Source organism: Loa loa (genome assembly GCF_000183805.2).
Source record: "Loa loa unplaced genomic scaffold supercont3.7, whole genome shotgun sequence".
Lineage (NCBI taxonomy): Eukaryota > Metazoa > Nematoda > Chromadorea > Rhabditida > Onchocercidae > Loa > Loa loa.
In genome coordinates this window covers 473,992-491,463 of record NW_018108187.1, presented here as the reverse complement: position 1 = coordinate 491,463, position 17,472 = coordinate 473,992, and the positions used below count along the sequence as shown (strand labels likewise).

The window sequence follows — 17,472 nt, the reverse complement described above, 5'->3', positions numbered from 1 at the left end:
CCATTATTAAGTATGCAACTTATAGTTACTTTAGCAATAAGCTTGTCTAATGAAAATGGATTATATAAGAAAAGGCCTCAGAATTTTTATTTCGTAACTCCTTTAGACTTCCAAACGTTTTACCATTTCTTCTTTCTTCTTATCACAAATTCCTTTATCAGACAATTCCTAAAAGGTTAGGCAAGCTCCGATTTTTTTTTAAATGAAAATACCGAACAAGAAGAGTAATGGTTTAAGAAGTTACCAAAAGATTGCCACTATTGCGATAGTGGTAACTGTAAGTTATTATGCATCAAATAATCGGAAGAGATTTGAATTTAATTTTACCAGTTAAAGTTCAGATTAGCTTTACAAAGAGAGTGCCGAATGCTCTGATAAATTGATGTTTAGAGTCAGCTGATAGTGTAGCCCATTATCACACATTACATCTAAAAGTGCAACTGATATAAATTTGTTCGTAATTAATTTTTAGATACTGTCATCATTCTACAATGAAAGTGTGAAACTTAAAATAACTCAGCTGAAGAAGCGTTGGCCAGAGGTGTCACCAATTAAAATCGGACAGCAAACAACAATTAGTAAATAGTAGCAAAATAGATTTGCAGGAATAAAATGGATTTTATTGAAGCATAACTATGAATTTGTGAATGCTTACAGTAATCAATTTTTCTGTTTCAATTTGAGTTAATGCAACGCAATTCTCAAAGGTTGTTGCGAAAATCTTTGAAGGAAATAACATTTTAGAATATGTCTAATTTTTATTTTTTACATTGGGCGAAAATTCTTTTAATTTTGAATATTTGTAGTTTGCTATGTGACACGCCACATAGCAACAGACTACCGCCATTAAATGATTAATGATAGTAACAAACCTTACAATGGCCAAATGTTTGCCTCCTTAAGTAATGGTATTCATCGGTTGTTTATTGTTCATAGCTGATGAGTTCGGAAACCGGAAATAAGAATAGAGCTGAGCAGAATAAAGCAATGAATATGCTTGAAGTGATGACATAAGTTGTAGCCGATCAGCAGTCCATTTATTTCTAATCAGCTTATGTTTCATTACAAACTCACCTTATTTTTCAATATGCAAATGAACTGATGACAAATCGGATTCTCAATTTGAAATGAAACGTATCTTAGTTAGAAAATAGCGGCAAATACAAAGACTGGGATAATAACATTAGCATAAATGAAGCTGAAGAATTTAACATCTAACGAAAAGCCTGTCGGTTGGTTTTTGCAATTTTCCAAAATTTTGGGCTCAGTGATAATTAATCAGTCGGCAGTTGAATTTGTATCATTATTAGATTTAAAATGCATAAGAAAGGTTCTTCAAAAAAAATTATTACATCGAAATTTGTTGAAATTGTTTCTCAAAAATTTAAGGTTTAAATGGAAGAGTATTTGGTGCAGAACTTTAACCAGTAGTTGTAAGACTAAAAAGCTTTGATCATGAAATATTTTAAACCAGAAAAAAAAATCTAAACTAAGCCACAAAATCTGGACCAGAAATAATCTAAACCAAAAATCAGTTCACATCCAATAATTTCAGAATTAAAATACAGAATAGTTTCATTAGAATTATTCCTTTTTAATAAAATTTTTCAAATAATAGAAAATATATTGAAAAATTTTAGAGACAATTGGTAAGGTAAAATGGGATGAGTATCCCTTGAGGAAAGGTGACAGTAATTCAGTATGTTCTGAAGAAGAATCGCCACCAGACTCGCTTCCAAAGCGCATTATCAAGGTTTTATGTTTTTTATGTTTTTTCTCAAAATTGTTTACAACTGTAGAATACAGTTTTTAAAAGATAGATACTGTAATGATATAATTCAAAGTTGCAACGAAACACTGATTAACTATACTTTTTAACATAAATTGTTTGTTCTATCAACTTGAACTACTGTATGTTTCCGCGATCAAATAATCGGACTTTTTAAGAGTATTATGATACTGAGATGGTAATTATTAAATTTGAACAAGTTTTAGGTAATAAAAATCCTCATACCGCATGTTGGTCTCATCATGTTATTGCTAACATACATAGCAATCGGTGCTTTGATCTTCATTTGGTTAGAAGCTGACAACGAACTACAGGTATGACGTAATTAATGAATGCTGCATTCGATTCAACACATTTCGTCATCTAAGAATTTCAGAATGTAAGAAGGGTCCTTTAAGGGAACTCAACAATAATATAACTTACAGAATCGTCGATCGAAATTGCAAAAAGTGCTGAAACTGTACACTATGATTATCAATGAGACATTCAGCATCTGTATGCCAGATTTTACTGATAACACTACACGATCATTGGTATGTGATCCACAAATAGATCTTAAAATTACAAAACATTTTATTCATTATCAAAGGAATTGTGAAAAAGGGATAAATCAATTTATGCATATGTGGTAATTGGCATCTAAAGAAATAGTTTTTTTCACTCTTAATAAATGCAGAATTTTCTTACACACTTTTCGATTAATTATACCAGAAAGATGAGACAATCTGCTGAAGGGACAAGGATGAAATAAAATTTAAACTAATTGAAATGGAATATTTTTTCTAATAATCATTTTTGGATAAAGGAAAATCAAAGGAAGAGAAGTAATGATAAAATAGAAAAATGAATTAAGTTATCTGTGCAACGTAAACTTGAATTAGTCTCTTTCTGATAATTTAAATGTTACAAAGATATTTGGGATCAAAAAAAGTAGCTATACAAATGTCGCAGCTACGATCATAATCCGATATGTAGGTCGAGCGGCGGATACGTCCATTGCTATCAGTTTTATCAAGTACACACGAATATGACGATCGTTTCACATTGAATGGTCAACTATGGACTGATTCTGAGGAAGAACTTGTCACACGATGGTCATTCGCTGCTTCCGCATTATACGCTTTAACTGTCATTACATCTACTGGTTCGTTAAACATTGCAATTTTTTTCCCTCTGGATACAAATCCAAATTACATTTACAAAATTGATCACTATTATAAAAATATTTTAGTCCTAATATTTCAGGATATGATCATGTAACACCAAGTACCAATCCAGGACGATTGTTTACGGTATTTTTTGGTCTTGTTGGTATTCCTCTGATGTTCATCACTGCAGCTGATATTGGTAAATTTCTGTCAGAAATTGTAATACGATCATACAGCAAACTATTAGAACTGATTGAATGGATTAGTTCCATAATAGATGCCATTCGTGATTGTGTCAAAGATGATGACGATTCTATCGATTCTAGGTCAGTGTCGTTTTTTCTTCTATTTTCCAGCCTATATTAAATTCCCTCTTTGTGACATTTTGCTAGTTTTTTAATCATCATTTAAAGGTTTACTTAGCAATAATCATCCTTCACATTACTAAAATTTATTTTAAATTATAGAAAAAGACGGACGACCAGACCACAGAGTGTGTTAGTTGATGACGAGGATGAGGAAGGGCGAGTACAACTACCTATCGCTTCTTACTTTGGATTGATCATTGGATACTGTGCCATTGGCAGTATGCTTTTCAATACTTTTGAGAAGGGACCCATTTGGTAAGTATGAATATTTATTTCATTTATGCAAAGTATAAAGTGGAATAAAGTATACAACATGTCACCATCATATAGAAAAATGAAGTCGAAGGAGATTAAATTAGTCAAAATGCATGGTTTGGAAAAAGTAAATAAACAAGCAGTAAAAGTGATATGACGCATATTAAATTAAGATTCAAATAATTACATTAATTATTTCACAAGAAGAATCGATAGGTTCTTTAAAAGAGTCTTGAATCAGACTAAGCCATTTTATAGGTCATTTATGCACGGTGTGTTTTTCTCATTCAATACTATCACAACGATTGGTCTTGGGAATATCCATGTTAGGAATCAGTTCTATCTGGCTGTTAGTTATTTCTTATTTTGTAGAAATAGAAATTTTGTCATTATCATTTCTGAATTGTAGTTGAAATCCTCTTTTATCTTTCTGAAGAATGGATTGCTGGATTGTTGATTGTTTATTTGTTGGCTTATCTGGTGCTTCAAAACCTCCGTGATGCTAAAAAATGATTATTATCTCAATAAGCTGGACTGAAATTTTTTTGAAGTTTTTTTTCTTTTGTCCTAAATTATAAATTTAGATGAAAATTTCAGATAAAGTAGAGACTTTTTTGTTTTAAGGAATGATGCTTTGTTTCGAATTATTAATTCAATTCATTACATATCAATTATGATTACTTCTTACAGTTAGTGATTGCTTATGTGATAATTGGTTTGGCAGTGATAACAGCATCGTTAGACTTGTGTAGTTCAACACTCAAACGAACATTCACCAAACTACATTATTTCGGTCGAAAGATTCGTGGAGCACGCCGCGGTTTTGCAAGTGTTAGTGATGATATTCGTGAAGCTATGAGGATTATTGCAGCTCTCAAAAAGACAAGGTACAGATATTATATCAATATCTCTTATCAGCATTTTATTTTATATGCGTTTGCCTAACATCTTATCTTACACGAAGAATTTCATATTAAGCTGTAATTTGATAAACGACTAATTAATTCATCCACTCAAGTATTTATCACTTACTTACTGAGGAGCATTCGAGGTATTATAAAGAGGTATATTTCAGAGATGTAAGAAAACGACGTATAAGATAAAACAAAAGCTGATAAATAATGCTTACTTAATGAGTATAATAATCTATGTATGACTAATAGAACATCTCATATGAAACATAAAGATCACAGTATTCCTAGCCTGCTTATCTTAGCACGATTTATTGTTTAGCATGAAGAGGATAATAGACACTCCGGATTGTCCATCGGAAAAAAATTTAGGACGGAACAGTTACTGGAATATTCTTAAGAAATATGCATATATAAGAAATAAGAGACAAAAAAAAAAGATAAGAAAATGAGAGGATATGACAAACTAATAATAAGACAAATTTCGATGCATCATGATTTCATGATCAGTAAAGCTTCAGATTTAAATTAGGATTCAAGAGTTGATGGAGTAATTTGTCTTTTAGCCTTATAATTACTACTAATTAGAAACCAGAATGTGATTGGAGCAAAAAATGCCAACTATGAAATTTTATTTGCGATGTTGATTGCAGGCCAAGCAAAGAGCGTATAACGCTAGAAGATTTGAAACGATTTCTCGAAGTTCAAGAACACCTCATCAGACAGCCCTATGTTCCATACAATGTTCACATATTCCGATGGATCGAAGATGCTGTATGTTCTAAACATTTCTACCGTATATCTTTAATTCTTGCAAATTCTTAAACCAAAAATCCCAAAAATAGTCAATAAATTCGGGATTTGAATTGAATATATCTTTTCATTAAATCTCTAATTTACAGTATGCACAATATTTTGACGAAGGATCCATGAACGAAAAGGAAAAGAATTCGACAGCAGATCCAATACTGTTTTTTTGATAAAATTTACGTTAGCTACTTGCTCAACGTTACCGTCTTTCCAAAATCTTTCCATTGTCGCCGTTGTTAGTACTATCGCTATCACGAATATTACTATCAGCATTGTTTTTACCAAAATCCTTGTTACCATCAACATATTTATGTTCTTCGGCTTGGCCATAGCGACAACATCCCTCCCCATCACTTGCCGTATTTTAGGTTTTACTTCTTGTAAAGTAAAACCTAGAATTCATTATTACCGTTATTCGTGCGTTCCATTGCAACCTCTCATCTTATTCAAAAATACCTCAAAAATCCAAATGTTTGTATATAACTGGTGGTAAGATAGATACTATATCAATAATTTATAGTTTGAATTAGTTGACATGAGCAACATGTCTCCATCAATATCGACTTTTATGAAATGCCCGATATTCCCTTACACTTGCGGACTGTCACCTGAAACTCCTTCTTACCATTCAACTGTCAAAATCCCACGAAAATCCATACTTCTCGTACAGAAAAAGGAAAGAACGACGGCAGATAGTGCCGGCTCCATTGGGGAATATTATGCAGTTTGTATTTTTAATTTATATCATCAGCGAACTGTAGACCCACAGAAATTCGTGCTTCCTACACATTTCTCTATAACAAGAAAAAATCGGCATTTGTTTAAATTCCAATTTACTTTAAAAGATCCTCTAACGAGTTCACTACCACCACGTCGTTCTTTCAAAGCCTTCAAGGGAAGTTCATGAAATGGGACGCACAAGTGTATATAGTGTGATTGATGTTTCATAATAATGTAATCATGTGTACGGACATTCTTTTCATTTTATTGGAATAGAAGTATGTTTTGAATCCTACCAAAAGCCACATATAGCATCACTTACGTCCTATCATCCCATAACAATTGGCTTCAACTACCATAAAAATACAAATTATTACACTACAAGCTCAAATTAAAATTAAAGAGGACAAAAAGCAGAAACCGCATGGCTTAACACTAACAAGGACCAGTTTTTTTTGCACTCTGTAATTACCAGCATCAGTTACCGGCTGTTTCATCAATAATCATAAGTAAATAATTTTATGTAAATAACATCAGAATACGTGAAAGAATCACAAAAATAAAAATAGGAAATTGTGTGCACATCTGCGAACATTACCAGTAGAACAGCTTCGCATAACAATTTTGCAAAATTTTCATTTAAAAATTTGCGAAAAGTAGACTACGGGAATTGAAGAATCATACTGCAACCATCTCGAATCCAGAATCCGTTGCAGACCTAGGTTAACGTGAATTATGAAGAAAAAAGTTATAATATTAGCTAATAAGCCTATAGTAATACAAAACTATTCTTATCGTGATTATTTTCTACGGAAATCGTAAAAAAAACGCCATTGCTGATAAATAGAAAAATAAAATCTACTCTGTCATTCTAATCTAACTAAAAAATGCACTACGGAATTCAGCAGAATTCATTATGCATGTTACATTTAGTAAGCTTGCTACAAAGAACTATGAAGTAATTCCAATTCGAATCCTTTTCAATTCCAATGAAGCATTCTTGAATATAAGGAACTAATTTTCCGCTATTACAAAGACTTGAATTTTCCACTGCTAAACCATAATAAACATCGAAAGAGAAGAAAGTGAAATTTCTTTCCAAAAAGTCCTATCAAATCAGTCGAATAAAAATGCCAATAATATGCTGAAAGACAAAAATGAGATTTAAAAAAGACATGTATCAAAAAACAAAACAGAACGATACATCTGCTATTTCACCGATTTTAAAGAGAAAAATACGTCCCGATATACTAAATAAGTTCAAATACATGCGTTGTTCCTTGACTATTCGCTGCCACAACAATATTCGAATTCTAAAATATTCTTCAGTGAGTTACTGCGTCGAAATCTGAGCTTCATGTTCAAGATCAACCAAAGATGAGTTTTGGTATACTGCATAATACAATTTGATAACAAATATATACCCTTTTCCAACTAACTGCAGATACAAAATCAGAAGAAGAATCAGTTGCCAGAAGAGCAGAACGAGTATTATCCGCACGACCAAAATCATAGCACATTAACGGATCGCATAAACCCTTATGATACAGATAGAGATGATTATTTTCCGATCCTGTAGTAACTTTTTCATAGCTTCAATAAAAATAAGTGGAATTCGCAAAGTCTCATCAAAGCAAAAAAAAATTTAAACAAAAAAAATATCATTTCAAATCTAATCTTATATTAAAATAACTTACCACATACAATGTGATTACCATCAGTTGCTAGACCCACAAAATTTCTTTCATTTTGGTGACCTTTCATTGTACGTATACATTTTCCGCTACTCACATCCCACAATCGGAGATTACTATCGGTAGACCTGTGTTTTATGTTGAGATGTACATAAAAACAGAAGCTCAAAATTCCTTTTATAAAGTATACTTTTAAAATTTTTAAAATTAAATCTAGAGATAAATGAAATGCATAAAATGATATCACTTGCATACACACAGTTTCTTCGGATGCATTTATTAATTAACGAAAAATTAAAAATAAAGAAATAAGATAAAAACTAACGCCGAGACGACTTCATTTTCACTACAATACTTGACGTACGATACTGCTTTTCGATGACCACGAAAAACATTAACTGGTTCTAGCGGTCTCCGAATATCGTACAAGTGAATGCAGTGATCTATGATACGTTGAAAATTTGTATGAGTTCTCGACTTATGAGTTCTTCAATTTTATATGAGTACAAAGTCTATAGCAACTGAAATCAAAGGCCAGCATTGTGGAACAAACATAAGTGCTCAAAGGTTGTGAATAATATTCATAATCCCATTATTTTGTGGTACTAAAAATCGAATTTGAATATTATATAGTCATTACCAGCAGAGCCAAAAACAAGATAGTTTCGCTGCGTTGGACTGAAACAAACGCAACATACATTGACTTTAGCATCGATTGTCGCCACTGAACGATCTACTCCAATTGACCAAAGTTTTACCTATTACATGTAGATAAAATCTGACAGGTCATTATTTTAAAGAATATTGAAGAATCGTTAAGATTAGCACGACAATTATGAATAAGCTTTTCATTTCTGCTGCTATGCGAAAACAGTTTGCATTATATCAAATGAGAGTTATAGGAGTAAAAAAAACATTCAAAGAACTTTAATTCAAAGTATTCATAAGAACATAATGACCATCAAAACTCACTCTGGCGTCATCAGATCCAGAAGCCATTAAATGCGGATCAACACTGTTGAAGACTACAGTCCAACATCGCTTCTCGTGTTCATAAAAAAGCAAAAATTTATTCCGAACTAATTTCATAAAGAATCAGATTAAATCTTATCTTACAAAAGTTTGAATGCAATTGTTTGTAGTTTGCAGTTTGAATGCAGTTTAAATGAATAAAGCTAAAATCATTCCGCAACAAAATTACTGAAAAAGGTAATATTCTGCAATCTAGCTTCATTAGTTCAAATTTCGCTAAATAGGATAAAAAGGCATGGAATATATCATCAAGAGATAAACCTGATAACGTCTAATTGATCTTGCAAGTGAGGTATCCCAAAGTTGTACTGTTCCATCGTAATCACTGCTTGCAAGAGTGCTTTTACAATATGGATTCCATGAAACATTACTGCAAACAGATTATAATTCTTTAAATTTCTTCAAACAAACTGATACCGAGGACCACTGATACAAAAATGCAGAGAAACTCAGAGAAAAATCTAGTGACCTGATTTTAGACGTACATTGAAGCTGCGTAACAGGGTAGTGCAAAGTATCCGTGTTTTCAATAACTGATTGGAATTCATATACTTTTATACGTTTAGCAACTCCTGCCAAGATGAAAAATTCACCATCCTTATCGAACTCAATGCTGAAGAGATTTCTCTTTCCTTCGGTTTCTAACATCAATATTTTCAGTTCATTTTTCTTTAAATTTCTCCAAACAAATCAATACTAAGGACTACTGATGCAAAAATGGACATATTCTTTTGCAGTAACATAAACATGGTTTTCAGGTTGCAATACCATTCTGTTTCAAACACTCTGAATAAGACAAGTACTAATGCTTCATAAATTTTTTAAGAAATACTCATCTTGTCTCATATCTCCAATTTCTATATTGGACTTCATTTTTTTTTGGACTTCATTTAAATTAAAAGAATATTACTCTTTTCTAATAGCACTATTTCGTTTATAGGTTCTGAAAGATATTGAATTGTGGACTTGAGTTAGGCTAAATAAAATTAGATTAGGCTAGAATGCTAATAATCCAATAGATGAATAAGAAAAAGAATAATCATAAATGAAAAGTTCATCACCTTGAGACAATAGATAATGCAGCTGTTGCATCTGCTACATTATAATTTAAGGATGCCAAGCGTCGAAAACTACCATATTGCGACATACCATGTAATACTTGTGAAAAATCATCAAGCGTATCGCAAGAGAAACCCAATGAGTCGTCCGTGATACTCCTAGATTCTGCAAACAAAGAAAAAAAAAGTGAGTAAATATAAATATATGAAACCTTCTTTTTTGGAAGAAAGCTAAATAAGATGAATGAGAAAGGTGAATCGGAGTTACTAAGCCTATGAATTAGAAGCAAATGGAAACACTAGAAAGAATGAAATTATAAAGGTCAATATGCTGCACACGGAAAGCTGTATTGTATTAGTATAAATTTGCCTGTGTTGGAATGATCAAGAAAACAAACAACGGCTGGGTAAAGGATGTATGCAGAAATGTTTTTTTTAGAACGAAGCATAAAAGAATAAAGTCTTCCCATCCAATTCCTACGGCATTTCTCGATTCCAAAACATCTTAAAAAGTACTCTTTGTTACAACACAAGCACTACCACTGATGAAGTTTTTATAAATCTATGTGTAGACTGGCACTGAAATTTGATTTTTTTAGCAAGCATACTGTCACTATCGACTCACTTTCAGACGAAGTACATATTATGGATTTATAAATATCAACAACAAACAGTGTAATATCAAAATAGCCCAAGGTTACTATTTGTCGAAGAACGCACAGATATAGATTTTGTTTACAGAATTGGGTTGAAGAATTTGGATAAGGATTTCGTCCTTATCCAAATTGAGAGAGGTATTCAAAATGCATTCATTATTCATTTTTCTAAAATTTTTCCAACCAAAATTTCTCTTTTTTCCAAAAGGAATGAAATTTGCCTATAAGAGACGACAAAGCTAACCTGTGTTATTTAAACGCCTACTGAAGTATGCCTGCTCTAAACCGGCCATATGTTGTTGAAGACGACTACGATATTTTCCTATTTCATCAGCATCATCATCATCATCATCAAATCGTATCTTTTTCAAAGCTGATGCAGAATGCACTACTTGTGAGCCACTGGCATCCGGTACCATTCGCTGTGAATGAGTGCCAATGTTACCACTCGGCTCGTCTTTCATCAACGCCTGCATAATGAACGATAATAAATTAATGGAATATACAATACAGAAAAACAAATATTGAATTATTAAATTCTATTCCAATTTGAAAATATGAGTTCAAATTAGAACGACTGAATTCCAACTATAAAGTTGCACGACATAAACGATGCCTTTTTCAGTAGATTATTCAGCCTAGGAACAGTAATGAAACAAAAACTAACAGCATAAAAAGTGCAAGACAGGAATAGTAGAGAGTGGTTCGTGACTAAAGATGGAAGACAAAAAATTAAGGATTACTTACTAAGTGATTTCCAAAGCAAACTGCAGGAACTGAACGCTTATTCAACATAAAAGTCCCTAGTTTCTCTGCTTGAAACCACTCATCCACAACTGCGGTCTCACGCCGAATGTTTGAAAATCTTTTTTATTGAGGTTTGGATACAGTAGCAGTCTGAAGACGACAAAACGAGTAGGTGAATTGAGCTTTTCAGTTTTTAAAGTGAAAACCCGACCTACCAATTTCTACCGCACCTTGGGAATGAATGTACAGCCGAAACACCATTCCACGCAGAAACTTTTTCTGACGTTCTATCAGGTATGGCCTTGTTCAAACGCGAAATAGTGAATAGCATCAGAAACATTTATAGAATAAATATGCAAGAAAACTACTCCTTTTAACCTGGCAAAAATGAAGGTCAGAACAATAAAATTGAAGCCAAATATATATATATATATATATATATATATATATATACCAAAAGTTGCTTAGAAGAGTTAATTCAATTCTTTTAATTATTCAACGTTTCGATTGCCGCGTTAGCTAACTTTAACCCTTTATAATGAGGTTGAAGTCGGTTGGATGATAATTAAAATATTAAACAACATGTTTTCAGGTAGAGCGTCGTCGGTACACCAGAAAAATTCAACTAAGAAACTCTTGAAAATGGGTTAACTCAAAGATCTACAAAAAAAACTGCTTGGAAAATGATTAGAAGCTTTTTTGCCTTAACAAAAATTAGATATCGGACAGATGTTGTCACCTGGACCGAAGCTTTATCATTTCGTAAAATCGATAGCTCATTCTGAAGCTGTTTGAGCTTTTCTTCTCGTTGTGTAATCATTTCATCAATAAACTCGTTCAGCAGCATGTTTTTTCTCCGAGTGACATTACTACTTATCTGTTCACGTCGTTTTTTGAGAAGATCCATAAAATGATCCAGAAAACGAGCGTCTGCATTTAAAGCCAAATCAATTAGTTTTTCGCTTGTTAACTCCAATCCCTCATTTCTACCCTGCAACATGAAAAAAATGTGAAACATAATGAAGGCAGAAGTAATAAAGAAATAGCCCAAACAGCTATATTATTTGCGAAAAAATATCATTTGAAGGTGAAAAAATTAAATGGCCATAAAAACCAACACTGGCGGCTGTAAGACTGCGCGCTGTTTTCATGTTACGTCGGATTGCATCCACGATGCTAGCTGCCGTAAAATTAGGAAAGACAATTGGACCAGATCTTGGATCCAGACCTCGACTACACACAGGACATCGCAAAGAACGTTCCAAATGTGCACTGATACATTCACGGCTGCAACAATCATGTCATCTAAATTCCCATCGAAAAATATTACATGAAATAGTGTTTGCAAATTATTTTGTTAAAATTTCGCAACAAAAAAATAACATCAACGGAAGGGTAGCGATTACGCTATGCCTCTTAAGGAAAATGAAATCACTTAAAAATTCAGCATCTATTGCTGAAATTCTTCCCTTCTTGTATTTCAATATAAATAATTATGCATTGTCGGATCTGAGAAATATTGCTGTACGAAAATCAATGGAATATACCAGAATGAATGACCACATAACGTTGAGTACGGCTCGCGGAAAAGTTGGAAACAAATCGGACTGAAATAATAAAAGTACAATACACAATTCCTCGAATATTTATACTCTTCAAAGTGACAAGTAATCCTTTCAAAGAGCTTCAGTTCACTTTAACTTGTGGAATGAAGATGCAGAGAGTATTAGCTGCTAGATGAATTTAACAATACCAAGGAGTATGTGAGGAACGTGGAATGAAACTTTGTAATGTGGGAAGTTCCAAGATTCCCATTTCAACAGTAAAGTAATCCGTACTGTCAAGAAAATCCGGTTAAGAAAAATCACTTCTAGCGAGATTTCTTCCTTTGCTTTTTTGGTTAAAGAGAAATAGATAAGTAGAAGTGGAAGAGTGAGGAAATATGAAAAACGCACCAATCATAGAGATTTTTGAAGGAGACGGAAGGCAAGTGTTCATAGCCTGAGGTAGAGAGCATGGATGACTCAGATAACAAGGACGATGAGGCGCAATGCTCAAGCGGATCATTAGCATTCCGGGTGGGGTTCTCTGTTGTTTCATCTTCGGAAATCGACTGAGCTCCTGGACGTTTACGGATGTATCGACCTGCTGACATCACGACAACACGCCACTCGACGATACCTGTACGATGCACTCATTATCCACTAAATTCGAAGACACGACACACTATTAGAAATCATCAGCTCCCGTGCACTAATGACTGTGATGATCACGGCAAACCACTCACTTCAAGCCATTTCGCCTCGAGCTATGCGACTGCTTTAAATGATTCCAATGAAAAAGAAAGGATCAGTACTATTGAAATTGTTTGTAAGAGCGTGGAGCATTCAATTCTGGAAGTGCTCAAACTTTGTTCCAGCGTAGACCCCACGTATTACAAGAAAGTTCGCTAACGCATTTTATGAGGTCACCCAGTAACTATGAAATTCCTCTTTTTCGGAATCTGTAAAGGTAACATGCCTTTCCGACGTGTACGTAAGCTCATAAACTTCCTCCTCTCTCTCTTAGCATATGATTCTCTTTCTTAAACAACGAACCATTAGATACTCTACTATCTCTACAGTACGTTTAAATACAGTTTTATCTTAAATCTTGAAAGGACCCACAAAATTCTTCACGCTGACACAACAGGTCTAAAGACCAATAAAACTTTTCATCCGAGGCCGAATAAGTGTTTGTTCCAGTTGAAGCTGCAGTAGTTTTGTTTTCCCAAACTTTCATCCAGTGCTGAATAAGAAGTTTGTTTGCTTGTTCCAGTTGGAAGCAAAGAGAATTTAGTCTATTTTAAAAGATCCTTTCTACCATTATCACAAAGATTCTGACAACAGAGAACTGTTCGGAAAAACAGACAGCACAATTATTTTACAGAGTTTGTGAATTTCTAAAATAGAAACATGTACAAATTATAAAAACGAGTGAATAAACAGAAAATAAAAAGGTTTGCACGTGAAACCTAAATTAGGAATTAAAATTGACAAATCTGCGAATCGAATAGCCACTTACAATGCGAAGATTGTAGCACTGTAAATTTACACCGGAATAGGACTGGTTCTTAAATCCGTACGAAGAGTTTTAACAATTGCGTAACATTCCCCGACCAAATTAGATATTTTCTCTGACTTTAATAAATTCTTATCATAAACATGAATTTTGTTTCAAAAAGTATGCTTCATTTTACTATACCAGATGACTCCAAAGAATAAATGAGATGGGCAAACTGCCCATAAATGCTATTTGTTACAAAAAAAGAAAAAAAAGACGATCAATTAATAGATCACAATTACTGAATTTATACCCACTTAAGGTAAAATTTTTAGATAAGACATATAACTGTTTATTATAATAAGTGAAAGACGAAAGCTCAAAGCATACAAAAACTAAACGATATTATATATACATGTGCTGTAGTAAAGCGCCAATGTTACATTTAACAAAATATATACTATCAATCACATATGCCACAGTACTCATCTAATCTGGATATCTCACAGTATATTTAATCAAGAAACATATTTCTCAAAAATTACGGGAACCCAATAAGACACCGCATAACGCTATAGTCTGTCTAAATTCGTGTGAAGCAAATAAACTAGGAACTTGATGATTCCGATTAAATGGGGTGTTTTCATGGTTAAAAACTGTTCTTCCATAAGGTAACACTTCCTACAAAGGTCGGCTCAAAAGAGAAGCTGCATCAAACAAACAAATGAGAATATTAAAATTCTTATAGAGACGTCTAAATTTGAAACCGAATGGATGGTGAACCACCATTCTCGTAAGCTGTCCATGCATCATTCAATTCCGTAAATATGGCACGGGCTAACCTTTCATTCTCAGTGCCAACCTGCTTATCCGGATGTATTACCAAGCACGCTTTATGGTAATACTTCTTTATCTGTAAAGAAAATGTAAGATAAAGTTAAGATGAAACTGAAGAGTTTTTCTATGATTTTGGTTAGGCGGTTATATTATTTAACTCACTTTAAGCTCAGGTAAAACTCAGTGATTAAATAAGTCAGCACAATATCAAGCTCTGTAAAGAATTAATATCACTCATTTGGCCAAAATTGCAATCAAATTCAAAGATCGTGATTCAAAGGTGCCTCATAAAATTTTTTTTGCTATCATCTAACAAACTTTACTCAGAACAGATTTATTTTCCTTAGCATTCCATAAAAATTTCCATTTTTCGTTCTTTTTTCGTAAACAAACCAGTTTACTTGTTGTGCAGTTAGCAAATCCCCAATACTTGGCTGAACCCAATTCTCAGCGTTTGGCCACAAGATATTATTCATCGATCCTAGCAAGGCCCTAATGTTTCTTTCCTTTCCCTTCGTCCACTCTTTCACCTGCAAGGAGACACTCCAAAATGTATGGAAGTACTTAATTCTCAGAGAATTAATTGACTAATACTTTTAAGACCTACTTTAACTTTAACAGGATCTAGCTCCTTAATTCCTTCCTGCTGCTTCATTTCATCTAAAGATTTTATAGTTTTTGTAGACGTTTGAAAGCCTTGCGAAGTGAGAAGATCATCAAAAGCGTTCTCTAAATTCTTTGGCTTGCCACCTGAAAAATATTCCAGCTTGCAAGTATTAAAATCCATTAATCATTTCCCCACCCATTCAGTTCAATTTCAATGAAATTTCTGGAAAAAAAAATTCACTCATATTCGTTGCTATAGAACTTTGTCGCACTCCAAATTTTTTATCTTCAAAAATTTTTAAGTAGACATACATAGACATACATCCGCGAAAGAGAATACGAAGACCAAAAGACAATAAATAGGAATCTGAAGGATAAGCTATGGATATTACCTCCAATAGAACTGAATGAGTCAAATTTTGCTCGACTGTAATTCGGTTGTTGCTGATTAATCGATGGAGCTTTACTTGTCTCTGCTGAACTATCTAAAGTTTTAGAACTTTCGAAATTTCTAACACGAAGTTCGAACAAATACCTGAGATAAGTAATATGAAACAAATCGACTCTATTCGTGCTACTGTTTAGCTTATATTTTCAAAATATTCAAGTAAAAAGAGATTTACAGCTGATTTAATAACAAACTTTTCAGTGGTGGAATTGTATTATCCTTTGCGCATGCTAAAAATTCAGAAAATGGATCACTTTTCATTTCTGATGTTGAAGCCATAGCATCTACAGTGGGAAAAATTGGTGCACAAACATCACGTTGTATTTCATCCCCATAAAAATCATTATCTAAAATAAGTTAGTTTATCATCTTGAAACAAAATTTTACTAGAAAAGTGAAACGAAAAATTTCTGCTCCGATAATGCAACTAAAATATTTTAAAAAACTAAAAATAAAGAGAAAATCTGCGAAACTACATAACTTTTAGGTACTGGTAATTAAAAAAAAGTGAAGTCCAAGAAACTACAAAAATGTGCGAACCTCCAAAATGAACGTTAAGGTTGGAAGAAGCATTATCTGGTATGCATGTAGATGTATTTCGGGCGTTATGTGTGGAAACACTTGTTAACGATAAGGTACCATCATTTACACCATTCACCAACTGCACACGACTAGGCGAATACAAAGTATCAAAATCTAAAAATTGCTAATAACTGCAGGATTTAATAGGTAAAACATTAATTAAATGAAATATGCGAGCAGCAGAAAAAAAAAGCCTCATTAAACGCAACAAAAATTACTGGACGGCATCTTTTGAACACTCTCTGACAGAACAGATCATAAAAAGTCTATTAACTGTATGCCGGAAATGACCAAAGATTAGAAATTTTAGAAGCAAATACCAGTCCCTAATCCAAGCAAATCGGCATCTTTTTCAGTGGTTAAAATCTCCGATGCGCTTTTCTCAACAAATTCAGACTGTCCTTCACAATCGACTTTATATTGATCATTATCAATTTTCTCTTCGGCAGCATCAATACGCATGCTGCACACATATTCATGCAAATCGGCACCTTCTTTTCGCTCAAGTAACTAAAACAAACAAAATTTTCTTGTCAAAGCATCAAAATTTTCCAAGCAATTGTTAGAAACTGGGGTTAAAAACACTGAAACAGTTCATCGAAGTGAATAAAAATCCCTAGAGCTATTAAAACAAATATTAAAACAAAATATTAAAACAAGAAAAAAATATTTAAACAAAATTATAACTATTAAACAATGAATACAGTTTAATTCAAATAAAATTGTATATATAAAGACGTATACATATATATATATATATATATATATA

At 33.0% G+C, this 17,472-nt stretch overlaps 5 protein-coding genes across 5 annotated transcripts in view; 2 read left to right on the top strand and 3 right to left on the bottom strand.

The window, feature by feature from the left end:
* Nucleotides 1-1,192: 1,192 nt before the first annotated feature.
* LOAG_06468 (hypothetical protein) lies at nt 1,193-5,544 on the top strand (the record flags this gene model as incomplete). The annotated part of the gene is made up of 11 exons (XM_020447148.1): nt 1,193-1,232; nt 1,641-1,753; nt 1,996-2,103; nt 2,215-2,322; nt 2,765-2,933; nt 3,035-3,263; nt 3,405-3,560; nt 3,819-3,909; nt 4,251-4,447; nt 5,125-5,245; nt 5,374-5,544. The coding sequence occupies 11 exons, from the start codon at nt 1,193-1,195 to the stop codon at nt 5,449-5,451; spliced, it is 1,410 nt and encodes a 469-aa protein (XP_020302590.1). The 3' UTR covers nt 5,452-5,544.
* Nucleotides 5,545-5,825: 281 nt separating this feature from the next.
* On the top strand, nt 5,826-6,188 carry LOAG_06467 (hypothetical protein; the record flags this gene model as incomplete). Its single annotated transcript, XM_003142003.1, has 1 exon — nt 5,826-6,188. One exon carries the CDS (start codon nt 5,826-5,828, stop codon nt 6,186-6,188), a length of 363 nt encoding a protein of 120 aa, XP_003142051.1.
* A 1,063-nt stretch (nt 6,189-7,251) lies between these two features.
* Nucleotides 7,252-10,917, bottom strand: LOAG_16548 (E3 ubiquitin-protein ligase RFWD2; the record flags this gene model as incomplete). The annotated part of the gene is made up of 9 exons (XM_003142002.2): nt 7,252-7,314; nt 7,426-7,574; nt 7,699-7,823; nt 8,021-8,138; nt 8,336-8,453; nt 8,989-9,097; nt 9,197-9,340; nt 9,789-9,951; nt 10,686-10,917. The coding sequence occupies 9 exons, from the start codon at nt 10,915-10,917 to the stop codon at nt 7,252-7,254; spliced, it is 1,221 nt and encodes a 406-aa protein (XP_003142050.2).
* Nucleotides 10,918-11,311: 394 nt separating this feature from the next.
* On the bottom strand, nt 11,312-13,343 carry LOAG_16547 (hypothetical protein; the record flags this gene model as incomplete). Its single annotated transcript, XM_020449200.1, has 5 exons — nt 11,312-11,338; nt 11,928-12,179; nt 12,307-12,475; nt 12,736-12,795; nt 13,144-13,343. The coding sequence occupies 5 exons, from the start codon at nt 13,341-13,343 to the stop codon at nt 11,312-11,314; spliced, it is 708 nt and encodes a 235-aa protein (XP_020307324.1).
* A 1,641-nt stretch (nt 13,344-14,984) lies between these two features.
* LOAG_16546 (kinase domain-containing protein) overlaps nt 14,985-17,472 on the bottom strand; it is a gene marked incomplete at its 3' end in the record, with an annotated part of 13,328 nt that continues 10,840 nt past the window's right edge. The window contains exons 19-25 of the mRNA XM_020449199.1: nt 17,024-17,213; nt 16,662-16,817; nt 16,316-16,468; nt 16,066-16,158; nt 15,675-15,817; nt 15,469-15,597; nt 14,985-15,143 (exon numbers count right to left, since the gene is read on the bottom strand). Coding sequence (XP_020307323.1) covers nt 14,985-15,143; nt 15,469-15,597; nt 15,675-15,817; nt 16,066-16,158; nt 16,316-16,468; nt 16,662-16,817; nt 17,024-17,213 — 1,023 coding nt within the window. The remainder of the gene's footprint in view (nt 15,144-15,468; nt 15,598-15,674; nt 15,818-16,065; nt 16,159-16,315; nt 16,469-16,661; nt 16,818-17,023; nt 17,214-17,472) is intronic.